Genomic DNA, 19,108 nt, shown 5'->3' with positions numbered 1-19,108 from the left:
GGCCCAAAACATTCTTTCTTTGCTTAGGCTTCAAACACGATAATCCATTGTTTTTTATCGCCTTGATGCCTAAAATCTCATGATGAAGTAATTTTTTTTTCTGCCAACATGTTGTATCCGCGTGTCATCGTATTCAATGCCCATAACTGTACGAGCAACATATATGATATTTAGTACTCCTTCTGTACTGGTAATTCAAGACGTTTTGGATAATGACACAGTCTCCAAAGCATAACTTTGATTTCCTTTTTATAAAAATATTTATTAGGAAGTGATATATGTATATTTTTATGAAAGTACTTTTCAAGACAAATCTATTCATATGGTTTTTATATTTCCAAACACAACAACTTAAAAGTTATTCATGATTTATATTTTTAATATTTTACTCAAGCATTGTCCAAACAACTTAAATTACCAGTATGAAGGGAGTACTCTTATATATATACTGTAGCTTGCCATATAATAAGGGCCTCTTTAGCGTGGCTCCTAAGGGCTCCGGCTTAACCTACATGTGCACTGTTGAACCTTGTGCATCATTGTAGGGAGAAGCCATTCCATCAACAACATCCAAAAAATAAACTGCAGAATGAAGGAGCCGGCGAAGCTAATTTTTAGGGCTTCAGCTGGCTCCTTGCTACAGGACAGCTACATGAGTCCTACAGTTGAGGAGCCGAAGCACCTCATAGCCGTACCAAACGGCCCCTAATTGGAGACGGATATAGCGCGACCCGTCACGCATACCGGAAGCGTGCGACCCAGCCCACGCGGGGACCAGCACGCAGCAAGCCAGTGCGGCAGTGCATACGCCCCGACAAGCCTGTGCGGCTGTGCCCCGAGAAGCCTGTTGCCGCCATTGCCTTCATGTGGTCAGCACGCAAACCAAGAAAACAAAATACTACTCCGTATTTTAGGTGTTTGGTTCTTCGGTCGCTGCTAAAACTCAGGTCACATCGAATGTTTAGATACTACTAAAGGACATTAAATATAGATTAATTATAAAACCAATTACATAGATGGAGGTAATTTATAAGACGATTTTTAAACCTAATTAATCTGTCATTAGCACTTATTTACTGTAGCACCACGTTGTCAAATCATAGACTAATTAGGCTTCAAAGATTCGTCTCGCAAATTAATCGCAAGTTATGTAATTAGTTTTGTAATTAGTCTATATTTAATACTCCATGTATGTGTCTAAACATTCGATATGATAGAAATTTTAGGAGCACCTGTAGAAACCAAACATGGCCTTTCTTTAAATTGCTATAGATTTAAAACGGTGTATCCGTTTTCAATTCTGTTTGCACCCATACGTTTTACGTGACGAGACAAACAAAACTAGACCCCACTTGCCTATGTTTCAAAAAAGGTTATAAGTAATTTATGTGTAAATGTGTTAAGAGATTTATCAAAGAAGTTACTACCTGTAATACTAAAGTTGTTACTAAAAAATATACTGAAGTTGTTATCATGAGAATATAATAAAATTTACATAAAGATACTAACCCCTAATAAGAATAGCGGCTCAAAACAAGACAAGCTGCAACATGGAGGGATAAATTATTAAAACAAGCATTGCATAAGCTGTTAACTAGGAGAGCAAGTTATTATACAAAACTTTACAATAAACTAGAACCGAAAGCGACAATAAATAATAAAGAATGAAATTGACAAATAAGTTGCTACATGCTTAATATATAAGTTGCTACATGTTTGCTAATATATATAATTTGTTGGAAGGTTAATATATATATTGCTATACCCTGAATACATAAATAGTTATTACATATATAACATAAGTTGCCGGTACATACAAACTATTTTGAAACACATGCATCATGGTCGTATTTCTTAGATCTCATCACAAGTGGCTCAATAGTACAAATAAGTAAAAAATAAAAAATATTAAAAAATGAAAAATAAGTTGTTACACGTTTAATACGTAAGTTGCTACACGCTTGCTAGTATATATAATTTGTTGGAAAGTTAATATATAGGTTGCTACACGCTGAATACATAAATAGCTATTACATATATAACATAAGTTGCCAGCATATATAAACTATTTTGAAACACATGCATCATAGTCTTATTTCATAGATCTCATCACAAGTGGCTCAATAGTACAAATCGAAATTAAAAACTAAAGTAGACACAATAAAAAACAAATAACTAAAACATAAGACTGAAACTCAAATTGACAATTAGAAAATAATACTAAAATTGAAATTTAAAAAAAATGAAAAATAAAGTAAACACAATAAAAAACAAAAAATTAAAACATATTACACAAACTGAAATTACCGGAAACTGAAATTGACAACCAGAAAATAAAACTTAAATTGACAAATAGAAACTAAAAACTAAAGTAGACACATAAAAATAAAAAACGGAAACATAAGACTGAAACAGAAATTAACAATCAGAAATAAAACTTAAATTGATAAATAGAAAAAAATAAAGAAAACTCAATAAAAAACTAAAACATATTACAAAAACTAAAATTACTAGAAAATAAAACTAAAATTAACAACTAGCAAATTGAACGGTTAATGACAAATACAAACTCAAAACTAAAGTAGACATAATAAAAAACAAAAAACAGAAACATATGACTGAAACAGAAATCGACAACTAGAAAATTAAACTAAATTTGACAAATAGAAAAATGACAACTAAAGAAAAAACATTCCACAAAATACGTAAATACTTATCATAATAATACTCGGATCAGCAAGAAAACACAAAAAAATTGCCAACCCGGGGCCTCAACAATATTAATCCATTCTGCAAATTCGTTTAAAATTATGTGCTTCTGTCAAGTGTAATTTAAGTTATTTTAGCAAGTGGCCACTTATTTTGATTACCATAATCTATAAAATACATAAGTAGCTACTATATATACAACATAAGTAACCACTATAAAAGAATATATTTTAAAATATAGGCATCATGGGTCTAGTTTTATAGATCTCATCATAAGAAATACAATGGTGCATATAAAACTAACAACAGACTAAGTATAAGAAAGTTATTATATTTTTAAAAGAAAGAAAGCAAAACAAAAATGTATAGAGCAGCCTACCTCCATGTCTCATGAGGAGTTGCAGTGAAAACACTATCTCATGGTCTACACTCACATGCACTGGGCGACGGGCCGGTTGTATGGCGTGAATCATGCAAACACTATCGAACGGTATACGCACGCATGCACTAGGCAGGCCTGGCCGCGTGAGCGCTGGTCACGCACTAGTCGTCACTTAGAGTTTCCAATAATAATTTATTTTAAAATAACTTATTCGATGGCTACCTTGAGTTCTCGGTAACTACTAAGGTGACGTTTATGGAGATGATTCCCACCCGTATCAGTTGCAGGGGAATTGATTACGCCATGTGTTTGGTAAAACGGCAGTGGCGGGAACGGGTTGGAGGAGAGAACAGTAGAGCGCATGGGGAAGAGGGACGCGGCGCTCTTTTCTTCGCGAGTCTGCATGCGCGACTGCGACGGGACCGGATAGCGCCAGGAGACGAGGGGCAACCGTGTTGTATGGGGCTGGATCGGTTTACAGTGGCATCGGTTACGGGCTGGGCTAACCAAACACAATGCAACGCGATCTGTTACCGCTGTAAACTACTTACGGGCCAAAAACATCGAACCAAACAGCTCCTTTACGAGATCACAGTCACAATAACTCAGTAAGTCTCTCAAGTCGTATCCAGGGAATATTTAACTTTTTACCATTATAATAAATGTCACATCTTCGAATATTATTTTTAAAATTACTCCTACATATTTACCACCGAGATAAAACATTTGACTTACCATTTTCGTTAACCTGACACGCCAACTTACTTGGGAGCATACACCGACCACACAAAACGACGTTTTTGCCCATCATCTATTTCTTCCGTCTATGGTCTGGTTTAGTTCTAAAAAATTTTCACTCCAAACTATCACATCGAATCTTGTGGCATATGTATGGAGTACGTGAGACGAATGTTTTAAGACTAATTAGTCCATGATTAGCCATAAAGTGCTACAGTAACTATGAGGCTGTTTGGCTGGCTGGCTCTGTCACTCACGAAATCACTGTTCACGTCCTGCCAGAACAGTATTTTTCTCTCACAACAATCCGTCGGAACAATGTTTTTCAGTCCTGCCGAACAGTCTATAACATGCGCTAATGATGGATTAATTAGGCTTAATAAATTCGTCTCGCAGTTTTCAGGCGAGCTATGTAATTAGTTTTTTTATTATTATCCGAAAACCCCTTCCGACATCCCACGCATCCGATGTGACGTCAAAAATTTTCATTTCGCGAAACACACCCTATGTTCCTTCCTGCCTCGAGCTCCGGCCATGGCCGACGATGGCCCTAATTACCTTTTTCTTTTCTACTCCTGGCGTCTTCTTCCATGGAAATCTTCACGCAAGAGCCTGTACCGCAAGAGCTGGTCCCCATGCACGCACGCAAGAGCCTGTACCAGCTCACAGCCAGCTGTACTCGAGCGCACGCAAGAGGACGCCTGGCACCGCGCCGCGCGCTGGCCCCGTGCCGGCGGACGCGCTCGTTCCCGCGACGCCTGGAGGATGCCCCGGCGACTGCGGCCGCGCGTTGGCTCCGCGCCGGCGGCCGCGCCCGCCCTGGCCCCGCGCCGGAAGCCGCGCGCCCTGGCCCTGCGCCGGCGGACGCGCCTAGACCCCGCGCCGGCGGACGCGCCTTGACCTGCGCCGGCGGCTGTGTCGCGACCCTGCACCTCGGCAGCCGTGCCCCAGCCTTGTGTCCTCGGTGGCTGCGCGTGCCCCTGCGACCGAGCCCGTGGGAGGGTTTCGGGGCAAATCTGCCAGGGACCCAGGTCCGGGCCATGGCCGGAGCTTGAGCGAGGAAGGGCATAGAGATTGAAGAAAGAGACGAGGGAAAAAATGTTATTTTTCGTGATCTGTCCTATCCAGGTCGAGTTGACGTGCTACGTGAAAAAAAAATAACGAAAATATATTAAATATTCTCTGTCGAGAGTAAATACGTAGGTGCAATTCTTACGAGAGGTGACATTCGGTAAAAAGTTAAATATCCTGCGCAGAGTACAGACGACGTTAGAATTTGGAGCTAACGCAGTTTCGTTTTTATTTGATAATTAATATTTAATTATAGATTAATTAGGTTTAAAACGTTTGTCTCGTAATTTTTTATTAAATTATGTAATTAGTTTTTTTTTTTAATATTTAATACTCTATGGGCCGTAAATATTCGATGTAACGTGTGCTTTTTGGAAATTTGGGGTAGCGTGCGCCTCTCCGGACTGCGCCTCTCCACGGCGGCGTGCGAAGCCGCGTCGCCGAAGGGCGAAGAGAGCAGACGCGAAGGGCGAAGAGAGCAGACGGATCAAGAGGCGAGGCTGGAGGTGAAAGCAAGCACAGCCTGGCCCGGAGCCGTCCGTCGTGGGTCGTGGCGCCTACACCCCCACACCACCCATGTCCTCCGCCTCGTGCCTCGCCCCTCCCGCTCCAAGGTTCCGGGTTCGGCTCCCACCTCTCTCCGCCGCGAGGCCGTCACTCGGCTTCGGGCCTCGGTGTGCGGCTGCAGCGAAGGTACGTCTCTCTGTCACTCGATTCTACCTGCTTGCGCATATGGGGGGGGGGGGGGGGGGGGGGGGGCGGGGCAGCTAAACCTTCGTTCAGCAGTACATAATTTGCCCTCTTCTGTTGCTTGGATTTATTGAATTTTGCATTTCCCTGCTTAAATCTGGGCTTCAGACTTGCATTTTTGTTGCGCGTGCTGACTGATTACAGGTTGGAGTTCTGAATTGGTTAAAGAAACTCGTATACTGTGGTGATCAGTGTATCCAGTTCGTTCTAGGAACTGCAATGTTGCTCATCACCTGACTATGTTCTATGCTTAGTCAATCTGTTACTCCTGGGCCTTTTTTTGGTCTTGGAATAATCCGGAGCTTCTTTTCTCTTTCCTTTGAGCTTTTAGGTATGGACATTGTGGCACGTCACATGCTTCAGAAATGATCAGGATGGACCGACAACATCTGACGAAGGTGATGGCTTCAAGTATGCTGCCCAATCACAGAGCACAGGTGGTGCAGAGGTGAAAGAGGAGGAGGTGAGTAGCTCAAATGAGGAGCAGGAGCAGAATTTCAAGGACGGGGATTGGTTCCTGCAACTGCAGAAGGCAAGTCTGATTTGCTTGACTTGTTTGTAATTTGTACTCTAGTAAATTTGGGCATGGAATGTACAACTTGGATGGGATGCTTGAGAGAAAAAGTATGGCCTCATTCTTTAGGATACAACAAAGCTAAAACTACTGCATAACTGGATTGTCGACTTATATTGCCTTGATTGTCTGATAATTTCATGTAAGAAACTGAAATGAAAACTATTGGTCATAATTATAAAACTGCTATAGAATTTGTTACAACTGTTCATATGGCAATTTGCATGCTGTGTTAAATTGTAACTATTAATCAGGACATATACAAATTTGTATGTGTTTATATATTAGCACCGATAGCAGCATTTGGCCACCCAACACAACAATTGTTTCTATTCCTAGGTGTTTAACTGACCAAACATCATACTTGTAATGATATGAGAATTGGGAGTGTTATTGGGTTTTGATGGAACTTAATTGAAAATTATACTAAACTGCACTGATAGAAATAAATAACTGAATTGACAGATAAATAACTTCAGTTATCTAGCTTAGAGCATCTCCAAGAGTCTTTTTAAAGCTCACTCTCTAAATCATCATTTGGAAAGTCATTTGCATAAAAGTCGTTTTTTATATTCTTTCACTCTCCAACAGCTTTTCTATATCTTGTGTGCGCTCTAAAGAGCCCTTCTCGCTTTCTATGTTTGACTAGCGAGAAATCCGGAATAGATGAGGGCTATATTTGGCTAGCCAATTAAAGAAGCTATTGGAGGTTATTTTTTCACCAAAATCTCTATTCCTAACAATTATGAATGATTTAGAGAGTCTTGGAGTTGCTCTTATGATGGATATTCACTATCCAGGTCTTATAACACTTCCAAACAGAACAAAATATGGGCTTAATATAAGCTTACTAGCATCTCTGACTCTGTAGTGCCATTTGTATGCACAATGTCCTGGATGTTTCATTATAAAGCATATAAAGTATGAAGAGTTAGAAAATGTTCTGCCATGCATGTGGTTCAGTCCCGGGAAGTTGCTTTAATTGAAACAAAAAGTTCAATTTTTTAGAGATAACAGGAAAATAGTTTCAAAAGGCAGCTTTTATCCTATGATTTGTCTACCTGTTATTATCAACCATTTAAATACATGTAACAGATCAATTTTCGCTTAGCTGTGTTTGGTTATGTTTATATGAGGTTTTAATGAACATCTAGGATGACCATTTTAATGTTTAGGACAGAAGTAAGTACTGTGGATATAAATTTGCAAGACAACTTTGTGCATTATGCTACACTTTACTGCCAAGCTCTTTAGTTTGGCATCTTGCATGCGTTTTACTAGTAAATCTAAATTGTACTAAAAGGCCAAACACTAGATACCATTAAAAGTTTTACTGCTCTACTATGTATTTTGCTTCTTGGAGGAATATAAGTGTTTGGGTATTTTCATTGTCTGGTCAATGAGAATTCTCTATTTGTGTTTCAGATAAAAGAAAATTTACTGGGCAGAATAGTAAGATTTCAGACAGAACGCTGGACAGTACCTTGGACTGGACAAACCATTGCTCAGGTTAGTTCTTCCATCCATCTTCTGAGGTGACGCTAATGCTCAGTTGCAGCTTCATTTTCTAAGGCTGAATGACATGTTTTATACGTTACTTTTCCATCGATTGTTGGCAGACTGCTGAAATTTGAAAGATGCAATGTACTGTCAGTGTGGGTCCATAGTTTCTATTGTAGTCTTAAACCTATATAGCTATGCATTTTGTAGACTTTAGCAGTAATTATAGCATGTTTCTATTTGTATTTTATATTTTACACAGCACACTTGAGGATTTTGCCAACCTGAACTTTGTGGGGACTAAAAGGCTTCGCTGTTTGTCATACAGTTCAAATGAGAATTTTATACATTTATCTCTGTTTTAGTTATGGTATATCTTCTCCCTCATATATATGCTAGCAAGATTTATACACAAAAGAAATGAATGATGGATGGCATCATTGAGGCCTAGTTTCACATATGGGGAATGCTTAGTTGTTGATCATCCGACTTAAGTAGGTAGTTAAATCAGAAGTGTTCATCAAATCTAATGATCGCTTAGGATCTTAGCACTTCACTTGAAATGTGCTGAGGTAGGTATGCCAAGCGTCTCTCCCTCTCCCGTCGCCTCGTCTCCCCCTGCCCTCCCGCCGGAGCTCACCCCGAGCCCGCCGGCCACCTCCTCCTCGGTCGCGCAGGCGACCAGTTTTCTCCCCATCGGCGACGACTTCCTCCCCTCCTCTGTTTTCTCGCGGTCGCTCCAAGCACGAGCGGTGGGGCTGTGACAGCCCAGGCTCGGAGTGCTCCGACGGCTCGCCTTCCTTCCGCGACGTCGTCCTTTCGTCCTCGGCTCCTTCGGCGGCCGTGACGGCGGTTGGCTCTGCCGCCGTGGAAGCTGTCCCTGCGCCGCCCCGTCCCAGGATCATCCTTGCCCGCCGCTCCCCTGCTCCTGGGCGGCGTGGAGGTGGGGGCCCGGGTCCTGGCGGGTGGGAGGAGGTGGTGTCACGTGGCGTGCGGCGCCGGCGCCGGCGCGAAGCCTGCCCCCCTCGTCGACCCGTCCCTGCTGACTTATTGGGCAAGTGCTTCAATTGTTTGTCTGCCGGTCACACTGCCGCCCAGTGCCGTCAGCAAACCCGGTGTTTTCTCTGCCGTTTGCTGGGGCATCGTTCCTACGAGTGTCCCATGGAGTCGGGAAGTGGCGGAGCCTTGAGGCCGGAGCGTGTTCCTGTCTGGAGACGGCTTGGGCCAGCCATGTCGTCGCCTGGCGACTTCCCCTGCAACGGCTCACCGGCGGGTGTGGAGTCTGGGGCCGCGGCGGCTAGGCCTGTGCACAGCCTGGGAGCTGCTATGAGAGTTTGGCGACGCAAATCTTCAGCCCAGCTGCCTGCCGAAGATAATCCCTGCAACGGCATTCCGGCAGGTGACATCTCTGGTGGCGGGGTGGCTGAGATGGATCGGGCTACGCGTTCGGCTGCCGGCGGTGCTGTGGCGGTGAAGTCGGGGGCCGTCATGGGTGACGGGGAGAGGCAGAAGCGTCGTCGGCGTCGGCCTCGTTTCCGTCAGCCGGCTGCCTCTTATGCGGATGTTGATCCTGCGCCTTCGGTTTCTGCGTCGGTGGCTCCCCCTGAAGTTCCTGTCATGCCTGTGCAAGCTTCCCCATGCATTATCAACTGGGATGATCGCATGGCTAGGGCAGAAGAGGACCTCGCGCATGCTGTGATCGTGACTGTCTGTGCTGCAGAGCCCTTGGCCCCGGCTAGAGAGGTGGCGGAGGTGCTCGCTATTCGTCTGGGCGTTGAGGCAGGCTCCCTGGTGCTTCGTCAAGCTTCCAACTCGAGTTATCTCCTTGTCCTCCCTGATATTGGCTTAGTCGAGCGCTTGGTGGATCAGCGACTACCCCCACTCCGCTCCCCTGCGTTCACCCTCCTGTGCAAGCGGTGGAGCCGATTGGCCGGTGCCTCGGGACGGACCCTGCCATGGTTGGTTGATCTTGAGCTTCGAGGAATTCCTGCGCATGTCTGGGAGACCTCGACTGTGGAGCAGTTTTTGAACCCTCTGGCCAGCATCCAGCAAGTGCACCCAGAGACCCTCGGGCTGGTGAACCTGGCCTCCTTCAGATGTTCGGCGTGGTGCATGGACCCGGCTGCACTCCCACCCTCTAAGGAGCTCTGGGTCGTCGAACCTACGGTCGCTGCCATGGAGGCCCCCCCGGTGAAGAGATTATTGTCCTACCCAATTGAAATCAAGTGCTCCATCCTACACGGGCTTGGCACTCCTCCCCCTCCGCCGCCTCCTGCTCAGGGCGGGCCGCCTCCTGCTGGGGGCGATGGCGGGGATGTTTCTCCTGCTCAGCGGCGGCGTCGACGTCCATCTTCCTCGTCGCCGTCTTCTCCGACGAATCAGGGCGATGGTCACGGGGGTTCTCGGCGTCGGACTGTCCTTGAGCGGGTGAGCGTTGGCCACGTGGTGGCCCTTTCAAGCGCCGTCATAATGGCGGCTTCCTCGCTCGAGGCTACTCCGGAACAGGTTGCGGGTTTCCAGGGGACGCTAGATGTTCAAGGCTCCCCAGAGATTGAACACCTCGGTTCTATGCCACCCATTACTGCGTCGCCTGCCAACGGTTTGAAGGGCCCTACTGATGACAGCCCAGCAGCTGCCAACCCTTTATCGTCAGACGATGTTGCGCCATCAATGATTTCCCCCATGCTTGTTCGGTTTGCTGTCGATGAGGAATTGACGCTCCCGTGGGCTGTCTCTGGTGCCCCTGGGCTGGCCTCCCATGGGCCTATGGATTCCCCCTTTGGGCTTCGAAAGAAGTCTGGGCCTTCGGAGGTTGGTGCTGAAGCTGAGGATCGCAGTGAGGCAACGGAGTGCTTGCCGGCCTCACCGCGTTCGCCTCTGTGTTTCTTCTCTGGTGAGGCGACGGATTTGCCGGCCTCACCTCGAACCCCATCATCTTCCCCTCCCATCCCAGAGTTCAGCCTCCTGGTCACTCCGCCGCTGTGCTCTCAAGCTCCAGTGAAGCCGCTCCTAGTTTACTCTAGGCGCCGCTTCCACCACTCAAGGACCCCTGTGGGTGGGGAGGCGGCGGCTGCTGCTGCCATTCCATCTCCGGCCTCGTTGGTTGGGGATGTGGTTGCGGTTACAGCTGCTCCACCTCTGGCCATCACTCTGGGTGACCCGGCGACCTCAACGGTGCCTCCTACTCCGCCTGATGCCCGGGCAGTATTCTTCGACAAGATAGTTCAACGCACTACAGGCTTATTGCCTGTCCCTGCCGTCAGCAAGCATGGAAGCAAGTCGCTGCCTCCTAGGGTTTGCCTCCGCCGCAGCCGTCGGCTTGCTGGCGCCGAGGCCGATGTGGTCCCTACTGACATGGGAGGAAGAGTACAGAAGAAGGCGATGAGCTCTCTCGGCATCATTAACGAGCATGAAGGTATAAATCAACAGGCCCAGAACGATTATGCAAAGCTGTTTGGGCAACCGCTCTCAGACTCTCATCTTCAGGCTCTGACTGCATTGTTTTTTTGGTCTCTCCCTGAGGAGCTGGAGCCTGGGAGTGATGATGTACTGATGGTGAAAGTCTGAAAGTCTGATTTGGGTCAGATTTGTGGTCGTTCTTTAAGTGTGTTTAATGGATCCAAAAAAAATTTTGATTTGGAATGTTAGGGGTCTGAATTCTACTGCTAGGCAAGGTTCAGTGCGCTCTCTGGTAGCTTCGTCTTGTGCAGATATTGTTTGTGTTCAGGAGACTAAGATCACAGCCATATCCCAAAGGGTCATTCTCTCTGCTCTTGGGTCTGATTTCACAGGATACTTAGCTCTGCCCTCTGTTGGGGCTAGTGGTGGTATTCTAGTCGCTTGGAGGCACCATGTGGGCATCTCAGGTGCTCAGAGGGTGGACAACTTTAGTATGTCCATTCAATTCTCCACGGATAATGGACAGACGTGGTGGCTGACCTGCGTTTATGGACCACAGGGGAATGAGGATAAGATTCAGTTTCTTCAGGAGCTTCGTGACATCCGGGCGACCTGTCAAGGGCCTTGGATGATAGCAGGAGATTTCAATTTGATTTACAAGGATGAGGATAAGAACAATGTCAACTACAATAGGGCTATGATGGGTCGGTTCAGGCGATTCATTAATGATCTGGCCCTCAAAGAAATCCCCCTCCATGGTCGCAAATACACTTGGTCTAATCAGCAAGATTCCCCTACTTTGGTAAAATTGGACAGGGTTCTTTGCTCTGTAGACTGGGAGGATAAATTTCCTAATTGTTTGCTTCAAAGTTTGGCTTCAGAAGACTCTGATCACTGCCCACTCTTGCTGGGACTTCAGAACAATAAAGTAGGAAGGCGCAGATTTCATTTTGAGTCTTTCTGGACCAAACTGGATGGTTTTCAGGAGGCGGTGGCTGCAGCCTGGATGTCAGTTCCTACTGGCTCCTGCCCCTACTTAACTCTAAGCCAGAAGTTTAAGGCAACCGCTAAGGGATTACAGAGATGGAGCAGCAAAAAGGTTGGTAATGTGAAGTTTCAGCTTGCCTTGACGCGGGAAATCTTGCATCAGTTTGAGATTGCTCAAGATAATCGTTCCCTATCTCCAGGAGAATTGTGGCTGAAGAATAATCTGAAGAAACACAGTCTTGCCCTTGCTTCCTTGAGTAGAACTATTGATAGACTGCGGTCACGCATTGGCCGGCTCCGGGAGGGTGATGCCAACACCAAGCTCTTTCACTTGCATGCCCGTCATAGAAAGAGGAAGAATTTTATTGGTCGCCTCATTTCCGGGGATCGCATCTGTACAAGCCACCAAGACAAAGCTGAAGTTATTAATAATTTCTATGAAAATCTGCTTGGAAGTTGCACAGACAGGTTGCAAACTGTCAATTTGGATGAGATTGGAATTGATACTCATGACTTAGCTGATTTGGATCTTCCCTTTAATGAGGAAGAAGTATGGAAGACAATTCTGCAACTGCCATCAGATAAAGCCCCTGGGCCGGATGGCTTTACGGGACGATTTTACAAATCCTGTTGGCCAATCATAAAGGAGGACATCATGGCGGCAGTCTCAGCACTCTGGAGCAGGAAATTTATGAATTTTGGCACTCTCAATTCAGCCTACATCACTCTGCTCCCAAAGAAAGATGGTGCAGATCAGCCCAAAGACTTCCGGCCCATCAGCTTGGTACACAGCTTTGCTAAACTTATCACCAAGTTATTGGCTAGTCGGCTTGCTGGTCGTCTTCAGCAAATGGTTTCGCCGAATCAAAGCGCGTTCATAAAGGGGCGCTTCATACAGGATAATTTTATGTTGGTGCAACAAACAGCTAGATATCTTCATCAACAAAAACAGCCCCGCATACTCCTTAAATTGGATATTTCTAAGGCATTTGATTCGGTCTCTTGGCCCTTTCTCTTGGAGGTCTTGCAACACTTGGGTTTTGGGCAAATCTGGAGAGATATTATTTGTGGGCTGCTATTTTCCTCAACCACCCAAGTCCTCTTGAACGGGGTCCCCGGGGAATGTATTTCCCATCGGCGAGGTCTACGGCAAGGTGACCCCCTTTCTCCCATGCTATTTATCTTGGTCATGGATGTTTTGGGACACTTGATTGCCCAAGCGGCAAGTGAGGGTCTTTTACAGCCTCTCTCAGCAAGAAATCTGCAACACCGAATCTCTCTGTACGCGGATGATGTGGTGTTCTTCCTCCGACCTGATGATAGTGACATTTCTGTGACAATGGATATCCTCCAAATTTTTGGTGAAGCTTCGGGTCTGAATACAAACCTTCAAAAGAGCAGTGTACTGCCTATTAGGTGTGGTGACTTGGATTTGACAATTACTCAGAACCTGCTGCCTTGTGCCCTTGCTGAGTTCCCTTGCAAATATTTAGGTTTGCCTCTCTCATTGAAAAAACTAAATAAGAGTCAAGTACAGCACTTTGTTGACCGCATTGCTGATCAACTGCCGGGCTGGAAGGCGGAGTTGATGACACGAGCAGGAAGGAAGATTCAGGTTCAATTTGTGCTCACTGGTATGCTTATATACATTGTCATGGCGACTGACCTCCCAGCTTGGGCTATCAAAGCAATTGACAAAATAAGGCGTGGCTTTCTTTGGCGTGGTCGCAAGGAAGCGAGGGGGGGACATTGTCTTGTAGCATGGGTAAAGGTTTGCCGGCCAACTGGGCTTGGGGGACTAGGAATTTCAGATTTAAAAACCCTCGGCTGGGCATTGAGAATGAGATGGTTGTGGTTGCAGAAAACAGAGCCAAACCGCCCCTGGGCTCATCTCCCAATTCATGTGCCTGATCAGGTGAAAGCCTTCTTTGCGGTGGCTGTTATTTCTGAAGTTGGTGATGGTGAACATACCCTTTTTTGGGCTGACAGGTGGCTGCATGGTCAGAGTATATCAGAGCTGGCTCCTCGACTTTTTGCTGTCATCTCTAAGAGACGGATCAAGCAGCATACAGTCAAGGAAGCTCTCAATAACCGGGCATGGATCACAGACATAGAGGGGGCTATAACTGTTGGAGTAATGGTTGACGTTCTCCAATTATGGGATATCCTTTCAGACGTTGTTCTACAGCCAGAAAGGGAGGATAAACATATTTGGAGGTTCTCTTCAAGTGGCCAATATTCAGCCAAGGCGGCATATGAGGGTTTTTTCTTAGGTGCTACTCTCTTTGCACCATGGGAAAGGATTTGGAAGACTTGGGCGCCACCAAAATGTCGTTTCTTCATGTGGTTAGTGGCACACAATAAGTGTTGGACGTCTGACCGCCTTGCACGTCGTGGATTGCCTTGCCCAGATGGCTGTCCACTCTGTGATCAAGAGCAGGAAACAATCAACCATCTCCTGGTTCAATGTGTCTTCGCTAGGGAGTTCTGGTTTATTTTGCTACGGCAGGTCGGTCTCCAGGCCTTGTCCCCACAACCTACTGAAAATTCCTTTCTTGATTGGTGGGAGAGAGCTAGTAATGCTACTTCTAGTTTGGTGAGGCAAGGGGTTAACTCCCTAATCATTCTGGGGGCCTGGACTCTTTGGAACCATCGTAATCGTTGTGTTTTTGATGGAGCAGCTCCTAGTGTTGCTGGGGCTTTAGTAGTGGCTGGGGAGGAGCGCCGGTTGTGGACCACAGCAGGAGCCCGAGGCCTTTCCCTCTTGTCAGCCCATCTCCCTGGAGATTAGTGTTTTGGATCTGTGTGGGTCGTTTTGCAGCCATCTTAGGTGTATCTGTGTTTTTTTTGGCTGCAGTAGCGTGTGTGTGTGAGTTGGGTTTGGGTGTCTTGTAAGTGTTGGGTACTTTTACCCTCTTTCTTCTTAATATAATGAGACGCAGATCTCCTGCGTTTTTCGAGAAAAAAAAAAAAAAGAACTGACACATTTGTAATTTATGAATGCAGGTCATGATTTTATGGATTGCCACATTTTGGTTTGTGGGTTCCTGGATAGTGCCATTCTTGGCTCATGCTGCTGGGTTTAGCAAGGAAACATTGACGCACAGAGGCCAGGCACTATATAGTCTCTTGACAGACATAACAGAAGGCCTTGCTGGGATTGCAATCCTTCACCAATGCCTTGGTAGATTCCGGCCTCTTCCTCCAGGCTGGTTTGAGTTCAATTTGAAGGGCAAATGGCATTTGGATGTAGCATTTGGGTGCCTGTTATTCCCATTAGTCAATCTGCTGTCTCACATAAACATCAGCATAGTTCCAATGTCACCAGGTCCAGTTGTCGGGGTTTCCAGTGTAGAACAGTCCATTGTGGCACGTGATCCAGTGGCAATGGTTCTGTATGCAGTGGTAGTCACCGTATGTGCACCTATATGGGAAGAAATTGTGTTCCGAGGATTCCTTCTCCCATCTCTAACACGGTACATGCCACTTCCATGGTCGATTCTAGCAAGTGCTGCTGCTTTCGCACTCGCTCACTTCAATGCCCAGAGGGTGATGCCTTTAGTGTTTCTTGGAGTGGTGATGGGAGGGGTCTTTGCAAGATCGCGCAACCTACTGGCATCGATGGTGCTGCATAGCTTGTGGAATGGCTTTGTGTTCTTGGATTTGATGAAATGAGCTGAGCTGGTATTACTGTTTCAGTTCAAACTTGGACATATCTGCTGGAGCCTCGTCTGAAAATGTTTTGGTGTAACATGGACAGGATTGATTCTATTCTTTTCTGGATAAAAACAAGTCATTTAATGCAGCGGCGAAATAGAAGAAATCATGTAGTCTGAAGCGAAGAGGGAACAGTTAGTGCAGGAAAATAGACAACAGAAGAAATGTTTTTTGAGAATTTTATGTAGATGATTAATCACTGCAGCCTTAGGACCTGTACCCAGCTTCCAGAAGCATCTGCCACATTTTTGTAAATTACATACGCCGGAAAATAATTGTCTCGTCGTGTATAGAATTCCCCGTCCATATTGTTAAGGAAATATATGATTTCCTGTCATCCAATGCCATGCCTTGAACGCCTGAATGGCTGTATGCTTCGGATGTACGTATGTACTTGCATCGTTCTTTTCTGTACAGTGGGGATCAATAAACTTCACGTTCTAAACTGTGCACAAGTTATCCAACAGAATTGAAATGGGCACTGCCAATCTTGAGTCTGGTGATAGCATGGGTTTGTGCTGCCCTGAGTTCCTCTGTGCGGCTACCTCCTTGCTAGATGGATACCTGAAGCGCCATGAGGCTCTTTAATTATTTATTACACCTACCACTAGAATTATTGTTTTTGACATGGAACATGCCTTCCTCCGAATGATGCCGAGATTTTATAGGGTTGTCTGTTGGGCAGAAAAAACAGTTATGAGAAGCGAAATCAAGACAAGGGTGATTGGGTAGCAAGTTATCATCCACCTAGATGGAACGGAGATACACTGAGAAAGCTTTTGGTTCAGGGAAATGTAACGCAATACTGAGGGAATCGTAATGCGATACATGTGTAGGCCGGATATCGAGCCTGCTCGGCTGGGCTCGGTTTAACCTCATTAATATATTAATATTACGAGATAGAGGACAGCTCAGCTCGGCTCGTTTAGCTCGTGAGCTATAAAAAAATAGGACACACTTGTTTATAATGTTCATGTCATAATAATTTCAGAAGGTGATGTCCACCATTATGCAACCATACATGATTAATACATGTCAGGTTCATAAAAAGTATCAACCAGGCAACATAGCTGGTCCATCCATGATCTATGTAGTTTCAGCATACTTACTAGTTGCTTGCCACCACAGACTTAGGAAAGTCCATAAATTGAATGTCAGCATTATCATCTTTTTCATAGAAAACAATCCATAAATCAATATTTAAGTACCACAACAATTATAAAATTAAAATTCATATGAAACAACTGAAAATAAGGATTACATATCAATAGAATAGGTGGACACTTCTAGGTCAGCGTCATCATCTTCTGGATTCATGGTCATGGGCTGATAGGCCTCAGCTCGTTTGAGCTCTTGAGCAGCGCGCGAGCTGACTCGTTAAAACAGCGACCTAGATTTCCAGCTCAGCTCATAAAAAAGTTAAAACAAGCCGAGCCGAGCTGAACACGAATCGAACGAGTTGACGAGCCGCGAGTATTTTGTTCAGACCTATACATGTGTTTGGTTCGCCCCAGTTGGTTAAGAGCTACCGTGGAATCAGATAACACTCAGTTACTGCTGATACCGCCTGTCCCCGAGACTTACCCGATTACGCTGCCGCAGCGTCCTCGCTCTGAGACTTCGAGCGCCTCCGGTCTCCAGCTCAATACTGTTACCACATGCAACCAAACAGATCAAGGAATGAATGATCCCCCGGCCAGTCCCGCCATCAGCTACTTCCATTACTGTTTACGTTACCTGGAAACGAAACAAACACTATCTCAATTCGACCTAAATGTTAATACCATGTGAAAGAATTCAAGGAAAATGCTACGTGATATTACCATCTCATAGTAAAAGTTCATCGGTACTATGTATACATGTTTATAAGAATGATAATAAAAGAGATTAAAATTTTCTTCGAAAGTATCGAGACCAATACTAGGGTATCCAAAGAGGAGGAGCTAATAACCATCAACATTGATTCATCCGAGCAGTCAGGAGTGTGACTACAGCTCCAACCGACCCCCAGGTACGCAAGCTCCGCCTCGCCCGACCTCTGGGGATGGGCTCCGCCTCGTCCAACCTCTGAGGGCGGGTTCCGCCTCGTCCGACCTCTGAGGGCTGGCTCCGCCTCGCCCGGCCTCTGAGAGCGCGCTTCGCCTCGCCCGACCTCTAGGGGCGAGCTCCGTCTCGACCGATCCTGAGGCCGGAGGATCGCCCGACGGAGAACCATACCGCCGTCAACTACTCCAAGTCAAAACAAATAGGCCTGGTCAAAGCTCTGACACCAGGGAGGTGACCGGCACGCCCCGATATAATCCGTGGCCGTGACGGGCCATACCTAGCGATTCACATCAGGAACAGTGTCGGACATACCGGTGCTGTTCTACCTAACCCTCGTACGAGCACTGACCGGCGTGTCAGTTCACCACGACGTCCGCTAGGACGGAGTGGAGCGCCATGACCGGGAGACGACGCCTGCACATGGCGCCAGTGACAGACAGGGCCACGACGTGGAGCTGTCCCTGTTGACGTCTACAGGGTTGGCGAGACCCGCGTGAAGGAAAAGAAGGACCCGACGATCATGGAGGAGGTCTTCTCATTCTCATTCTCCTCTTTTCCCTCCACTGTAACCCATGCTTTCCCTTGGCCTATAAAAGGGAAAGCACGGCGTCCCATGAAGGGTACTCGAACCGAACGAACCTCGAACCGATCAGAACACACAAGCACATAGCCGGGAAGCGACCGAGCTCTCTGCACCCGTTCGCTCCTCTCACCAGAGACTTGGGACCTGTCCCTCTCTTGACCATTTGTAACCCCTACTATGAACTTTCAGTGCTAGTAACATGAGCAGTAGCAACGAACTGGATGTAGGGACATTCTACCTAAACCAGTATAAACCTCATGTCCTCTTAGCACACCATCCGAGCCAGAGGAGCAATATTAGAAATTTACTAGTCGGTGGCAACTCGAAACACCGACAGTTAGCGCGCTAGGTAGGGCCCTTTTGCGCGTCTCGACATTCACACAAGGCCTCGAATGGCTAGTCGCAACGTTAGCTGGGTCCCGGTGGAAGGAGAGTTGGCGCAGGCTCCCGCCACCGTCCAACCACTCCACTTGTCCAGCCTCGATGCTATCGCCGAGGTGCTTAAGGAGCTGCAGCTGCAGGCACCGGAGGCCTACGCCCCCGGGAGCGGCCAGCTCGATGGCTTTGACTACAGGAGGTTAGAGTGCCAGCTCGGCGCCTTCCTAGGACCCCGACTATCCCAGGAGGGCCTGTGCCACCTCACCTTCTCGTT

At 46.3% G+C, this 19,108-nt stretch overlaps 1 protein-coding gene across 1 annotated transcript; it reads left to right on the top strand.

Annotated features, from left to right (window-relative positions):
• Positions 1–4,817: 4,817 nt before the first annotated feature.
• On the top strand, positions 4,818–16,656 carry LOC136520779 (uncharacterized). The gene is made up of 4 exons (XM_066514430.1): positions 4,818–5,593; positions 5,982–6,182; positions 7,650–7,733; positions 15,117–16,656. The coding sequence occupies exons 1-4, from the start codon at positions 5,477–5,479 to the stop codon at positions 15,783–15,785; spliced, it is 1,071 nt and encodes a 356-aa protein (XP_066370527.1). The 5' UTR covers positions 4,818–5,476; the 3' UTR covers positions 15,786–16,656.
• The last annotated feature ends 2,452 nt before the right edge of the window (positions 16,657–19,108 follow it).

Source organism: Miscanthus floridulus, chromosome 18 (assembly GCF_019320115.1).
Source record: "Miscanthus floridulus cultivar M001 chromosome 18, ASM1932011v1, whole genome shotgun sequence".
In the NCBI taxonomy this organism is placed as follows: Eukaryota; Viridiplantae; Streptophyta; class Magnoliopsida; order Poales; family Poaceae; genus Miscanthus; species Miscanthus floridulus.
The sequence above is the reverse complement of the archived record's forward strand: the minus strand, read 5'-3'. Positions and strand labels throughout refer to the sequence as shown.

Bases quoted from the DNA above. Each gene is read 5' to 3' on its own strand.
- LOC136520779 (XM_066514430.1), top strand. From the start codon at position 5,477: ATGTCCTCCGCCTCGTGCCTCGCCCCTCCCGCTCCAAGGTTCCGGGTT. The intron at 6,183-7,649 runs GCAAGTCTGATT...TTTGTGTTTCAG, and splicing joins GGTTCCTGCAACTGCAGAAG to ATAAAAGAAAATTTACTGGG. The intron at 7,734-15,116 runs GTTAGTTCTTCC...TTATGAATGCAG, and splicing joins CTGGACAAACCATTGCTCAG to GTCATGATTTTATGGATTGC.